The sequence below is a fragment of the Leishmania braziliensis genome, chromosome 5, assembly GCF_000002845.2.
Source record: "Leishmania braziliensis MHOM/BR/75/M2904 complete genome, chromosome 5".
Classification (NCBI taxonomy): domain Eukaryota; phylum Euglenozoa; class Kinetoplastea; order Trypanosomatida; family Trypanosomatidae; genus Leishmania; species Leishmania braziliensis.
In genome coordinates, this window is record NC_009298.2 from 121,126 (window position 1) to 128,175 (window position 7,050).

The following is a 7,050-nucleotide window of genomic DNA, read 5'->3' on the forward strand; positions in this document are numbered from 1 at the left end:
TGTGAAACATGGCCGCGCCGTCTCCGGAGTGCTGGGCGGGAAGGAGGCGTGGGTGCTGCCACGGCGAGGGCTGCGAGAGGGTGCTGGGCGCAGAAGAAGTCCTACGGGCAGGCCACGCACACGCACACACCGCCCCGAAGTCGCCGAGGCAAGTGACGGACCCCACCCCGAGTCGCATGAACGGAAGCCCACCTTCTCTTGCTTGCTCCTCTTGTTTGCTTTTTTCCCCACAACAATGATGTACATAGACAGGCCGTCGTGGACAGGCGCACCTCATCACGGCGGTGAGCACACGCTCCTGCACGTTGCTGGCGCATCTCTCCCTCCCTGTGCGTGCGTGTGTTTCAGGGAAACGTGGGTGTGGGTGCTCCAGTGCTCGTCTTGTTCTCTTTTCTCCCTCATTCTACGCCCCCCACCCACGCTGTTTGTGCGGTCGCTTTGTCGTCTTCATTTTCCTCTGCCCTTGGGTTGGCCGAGTCGTCTATGCTTTCTAACGCGCGTGCTCCCTGTGCTCTCCCGGATGGAAACACTCACCTACGAGTCCCTGTGCCTCTCGACGTCCCGCTGTATTGGGCATTCCACCGCCTACAGTCTCTCCCCTCTCCAACTTCCGCTGTGGCATGCACCGAACTGCGTCGCTTTCTGCCGCCGCACCCCTTCCCTGCTCCTCCTCTCCTCTCCCACCTCACCTCCATGCGTGCTCACGTGCGAACTCGGTTTCGCTCAGTGATGTGGACTTGCTCTTCATTTCGCGCAACGGAAGCGAGCGGGGAGTTATCCATCTGATGCAGCATCCGTGTGGAGCTAGGAGCTAAGTAACGTCCCTCACTCCGTCTTACCTTCTCCACCAGTCGCTCCCACTCTTACCCAGACTTCCGGCCTTTAACCCTCTCTCGTTCGCACCCCCCTCCGCTTTCTCCTCGTCCGATCGTCCGCGCATCGCTCTTACTCACCTCCACACACACACACACACACACAACACTGCAGCTGACCCGCCGCCTCGCTCTTCTCTACCGCTCCCCTCTTTTCCCGAACTCCACCTGATAGCCATAAACTCAGCGAGAGAGAGGTAAGCAGCAGCACACCCAGCAACAGGAAACCCATCCTCTACGCCACCTCTTGTACTCCAGTTCCTCTCACACCCAGTGCCGTTAGCTTCCACGCTACAGTACAGCACCACTACACCCCCCACCACCACCGCCAGCGCCTGCGCACTTCACACGCGTGCTGCTTCTCCCCTTTTTTGTACCCATTCTCTACGTCATACCTACGCCTCTACAACCCTGGCCCATCAGCCGCAACACAACCTCTCACCCCTTAGCCCCAGCAACATCCCGCAATGCCCAGCGCCGTTGCCAACCTCCCCCCTACGCAGCACACCACCCGCAATGCCGCTCTCTCCACAGAATACCAGGAGGCTTATCAGTGGCGCGGACTGCCGGAGAAGCCCGTAGCCACAAACGATGACAACGACTACCCACAGGTACATGTAGACCCCAGCATGTACAACTCGACCAGCAGGGACGCCTACAAGAAGTACGACCCCGACGCGTACAAGCGGGAGATGCCGGCGGACGACGAGTGCGACCAGAAGGCCCCCGTGGACCCCAGCATGTACACCTCGACCAGCAGGGACGCCTACAAGAAGTACGACCCTGACGCGTACAAGCGGGAGATGCCGGCGGACGAAGAGTGCGACCAGAAGGCCCCCGTGGACCCCAGCATGTACACCTCGACCAGCAGGGACGCCTACAAGAAGTACGACCCTGACGCGTACAAGCGGGAGATGCCGGCGGACGAAGAGTGCGACCAGAAGGCCCCCGTGGACCCCAGCATGTACACCTCGACCAGCAGGGACGCCTACAAGAAGTACGACCCTGACGCGTACAAGCGGGAGATGCCGGCGGACGAAGAGTGCGACCAGAAGGCCCCCGTGGACCCCAGCATGTACACCTCGACCAGCAGGGACGCCTACAAGAAGTACGACCCCGACGCGTACAAGCGGGAGATGCCGGCGGACGAAGAGTGCGACCAGAAGGCCCCCGTGGACCCCAGCATGTACACCTCGACCAGCAGGGACGCCTACAAGAAGTACGACCCTGACGCGTACAAGCGGGAGATGCCGGCGGACGAAGAGTGCGACCAGAAGGCCCCCGTGGACCCCAGCATGTACACCTCGACCAGCAGGGACGCCTACAAGAAGTACGACCCTGACGCGTACAAGCGGGAGATGCCGGCGGACGAAGAGTGCGACCAGAAGGCCCCCGTGGACCCCAGCATGTACACCTCGACCAGCAGGGACGCCTACAAGAAGTACGACCCCGACGCGTACAAGCGGGAGATGCCGGCGGACGAAGAGTGCGACCAGAAGGCCCCCGTGGACCCCAGCATGTACAACTCGACCAGCAGGGACGCCTACAAGAAGTACGACCCCGACGCGTACAAGCGGGAGATGCCGGCGGACGAAGAGTGCGACCAGAAGGCCCCCGTGGACCCCAGCATGTACAACACGACCAGCAGGGACGCCTACAAGAAGTACGACCCCGACGCGTACAAGCGGGAGATGCCGGCGGACGACGAGTGCGACCAGAAGGCCCCTGTGGACCCCAGCATGTACAACACGACCAGCAGGGACGCCTACAAGAAGTACGACCCCGACGCGTACAAGCGGGAGATGCCGGCGGACGACGAGTGCGACCAGAAGGCCCCTGTGGACCCCAGCATGTACAACACGACCAGCAGGGACGCCTACAAGAAGTACGACCCTGACGCGTACAGCGGGAGATGCCGGCGGACGAAGAGTGCGACCAGAAGGCCCCCGTGGACCCCAGCATGTACAACACGACCAGCAGGGACGCCTACAAGAAGTACGACCCCGACGCGTACAAGCGGGAGATGCCGGCGGACGAAGAGTGCGACCAGAAGGCCCCTGTGGACCCCAGCATGTACAACACGACCAGCAGGGACGCCTACAAGAAGTACGACCCCGACGCGTACAAGCGGGAGATGCCGGCGGACGACGAGTGCGACCAGAAGGCCCCCGTGGACCCCAGCATGTACAACACGACCAGCAGGGACGCCTACAAGAAGTACGACCCCGACGCGTACAAGCGGGAGATGCCGGCGGACGAAGAGTGCGACCAGAAGGCCCCCGTGGACCCCAGCATGTACAACACGACCAGCAGGGACGCCTACAAGAAGTACGACCCCGACGCGTACAAGCGGGAGATGCCGGCGGACGACGAGTGCGACCAGAAGGCCCCCGTGGACCCCAGCATGTACAACACGACCAGCAGGGACGCCTACAAGAAGTACGACCCCGACGCGTACAAGCGGGAGATGCCGGCGGACGACGAGTGCGACCAGAAGGCCCCCGTGGACCCCAGCATGTACAACACGACCAGCAGGGACGCCTACAAGAAGTACGACCCCGACGCGTACAAGCGGGAGATGCCGGCGGACGACGAGTGCGACCAGAAGGCCCCCGTGGACCCCAGCATGTACACCTCGACCAGCAGGGACGCCTACAAGAAGTACGACCCCGACGCGTACAAGCGGGAGATGCCGGCGGACGAAGAGTGCGACCAGAAGGCCCCTGTGGACCCCAGCATGTACAACACGACCAGCAGGGACGCCTACAAGAAGTACGACCCCGACGCGTACAAGCGGGAGATGCCGGCGGACGACGAGTGCGACCAGAAGGCCCCCGTGGACCCCAGCATGTACAACACGACCAGCAGGGACGCCTACAAGAAGTACGACCCCGACGCGTACAAGCGGGAGATGCCGGCGGACGACGAGTGCGACCAGAAGGCCCCCGTGGACCCCAGCATGTACAACACGACCAGCAGGGACGCCTACAAGAAGTACGACCCCGACGCGTACAAGCGGGAGATGCCGGCGGACGAAGAGTGCGACCAGAAGGCCCCCGTGGACCCCAGCATGTACACCTCGACCAGCAGGGACGCCTACAAGAAGTACGACCCTGACGCGTACAAGCGGGAGATGCCGGCGGACGAAGAGTGCGACCAGAAGGCCCCCGTGGACCCCAGCATGTACACCTCGACCAGCAGGGACGCCTACAAGAAGTACGACCCTGACGCGTACAAGCGGGAGATGCCGGCGGACGAAGAGTGCGACCAGAAGGCCCCCGTGGACCCCAGCATGTACACCTCGACCAGCAGGGACGCCTACAAGAAGTACGACCCTGACGCGTACAAGCGGGAGATGCCGGCGGACGAAGAGTGCGACCAGAAGGCCCCCGTGGACCCCAGCATGTACACCTCGACCAGCAGGGACGCCTACAAGAAGTACGACCCCGACGCGTACAAGCGGGAGATGCCGGCGGACGAAGAGTGCGACCAGAAGGCCCCCGTGGACCCCAGCATGTACAACTCGACCAGCAGGGACGCCTACAAGAAGTACGACCCTGACGCGTACAAGCGGGAGATGCCGGCGGACGAAGAGTGCGACCAGAAGGCCCCCGTGGACCCCAGCATGTACAACACGACCAGCAGGGACGCCTACAAGAAGTACGACCCCGACGCGTACAAGCGGGAGATGCCGGCGGACGAAGAGTGCGACCAGAAGGCCCCCGTGGACCCCAGCATGTACAACACGACCAGCAGGGACGCCTACAAGAAGTACGACCCCGACGCGTACAAGCGGGAGATGCCGGCGGACGAAGAGTGCGACCAGAAGGCCCCCGTGGACCCCAGCATGTACAACACGACCAGCAGGGACGCCTACAAGAAGTACGACCCCGACGCGTACAAGCGGGAGATGCCGGCGGACGAAGAGTGCGACCAGAAGGCCCCCGTGGACCCCAGCATGTACAACACGACCAGCAGGGACGCCTACAAGAAGTACGACCCCGACGCGTACAAGCGGGAGATGCCGGCGGACGACGAGTGCGACCAGAAGGCCCCCGTGGACCCCAGCATGTACAACACGACCAGCAGGGACGCCTACAAGAAGTACGACCCCGACGCGTACAAGCGGGAGATGCCGGCGGACGAAGAGTGCGACCAGAAGGCCCCCGTGGACCCCAGCATGTACAACACGACCAGCAGGGACGCCTACAAGAAGTACGACCCCGACGCGTACAAGCGGGAGATGCCGGCGGACGAAGAGTGCGACCAGAAGGCCCCCGTGGACCCCAGCATGTACACCTCGACCAGCAGGGACGCCTACAAGAAGTACGACCCCGACGCGTACAAGCGGGAGATGCCGGCGGACGAAGAGTGCGACCAGAAGGCCCCCGTGGACCCCAGCATGTACACCACGACCAGCAGGGACGCCTACAAGAAGTACGACCCCGACGCGTACAAGCGGGAGATGCCGGCGGACGAAGAGTGCGACCAGAAGGCCCCTGTGGACCCCAGCATGTACAACACGACCAGCAGGGACGCCTACAAGAAGTACGACCCTGACGCGTACAAGCGGGAGATGCCGGCGGACGAAGAGTGCGACCAGAAGGCCCCCGTGGACCCCAGCATGTACAACACGACCAGCAGGGACGCCTACAAGAAGTACGACCCCGACGCGTACAAGCGGGAGATGCCGGCGGACGACGAGTGCGACCAGAAGGCCCCCGTGGACCCCAGCATGTACAACACGACCAGCAGGGACGCCTACAAGAAGTACGACCCCGACGCGTACAAGCGGGAGATGCCGGCGGACGACGAGTGCGACCAGAAGGCCCCCGTGGACCCCAGCATGTACAACACGACCAGCAGGGACGCCTACAAGAAGTACGACCCCGACGCGTACAAGCGGGAGATGCCGGCGGACGAAGAGTGCGACCAGAAGGCCCCTGTGGACCCCAGCATGTACAACACGACCAGCAGGGACGCCTACAAGAAGTACGACCCCGACGCGTACAAGCGGGAGATGCCGGCGGACGACGAGTGCGACCAGAAGGCCCCCGTGGACCCCAGCATGTACAACACGACCAGCAGGGACGCCTACAAGAAGTACGACCCCGACGCGTACAAGCGGGAGATGCCGGCGGACGACGAGTGCGACCAGAAGGCCCCCGTGGACCCCAGCATGTACAACACGACCAGCAGGGACGCCTACAAGAAGTACGACCCCGACGCGTACAAGCGGGAGATGCCGGCGGACGACGAGTGCGACCAGAAGGCCCCCGTGGACCCCAGCATGTACAACACGACCAGCAGGGACGCCTACAAGAAGTACGACCCCGACGCGTACAAGCGGGAGATGCCGGCGGACGACGAGTGCGACCAGAAGGCCCCCGTGGACCCCAGCATGTACAACACGACCAGCAGGGACGCCTACAAGAAGTACGACCCCGACGCGTACAAGCGGGAGATGCCGGCGGACGACGAGTGCGACCAGAAGGCCCCCGTGGACCCCAGCATGTACAACACGACCAGCAGGGACGCCTACAAGAAGTACGACCCCGACGCGTACAAGCGGGAGATGCCGGCGGACGACGAGTGCGACCAGAAGGCCCCCGTGGACCCCAGCATGTACAACACGACCAGCAGGGACGCCTACAAGAAGTACGACCCCGACGCGTACAAGCGGGAGATGCCGGCGGACGACGAGTGCGACCAGAAGGCCCCCGTGGACCCCAGCATGTACAACACGACCAGCAGGGACGCCTACAAGAAGTACGACCCCGACGCGTACAAGCGGGAGATGCCGGCGGACGAAGAGTGCGACCAGAAGGCCCCCGTGGACCCCAGCATGTACAACACGACCAGCAGGGACGCCTACAAGAAGTACGACCCCGACGCGTACAAGCGGGAGATGCCGGCGGACGACGAGTGCGACCAGAAGGCCCCCGTGGACCCCAGCATGTACAACACGACCAGCAGGGACGCCTACAAGAAGTACGACCCCGACGCGTACAAGCGGGAGATGCCGGCGGACGAAGAGTGCGACCAGAAGGCCCCTGTGGACCCCTAGCATGTACAACACGACCAGCAGGGACGCCTACAAGAAGTACGACCCCGACGCGTACAAGCGGGAGATGCCGGCGGACGACGAGTGCGACCAGAAGGCCCCCGTGGACCCCAG

General features: G+C 63.3%; 1 protein-coding gene across 1 annotated transcript; it reads left to right on the top strand.

Annotated features, from left to right (window-relative positions):
• Positions 1–1,339: 1,339 nt before the first annotated feature.
• LBRM_05_0390 (putative microtubule-associated protein) lies at positions 1,340–7,050 on the top strand (the record flags this gene model as incomplete). Its single annotated transcript, XM_001561803.2, has 1 exon — positions 1,340–7,050. A coding segment is annotated over one exon (5,711 nt), but the record flags the coding sequence as incomplete, so codon positions are not given.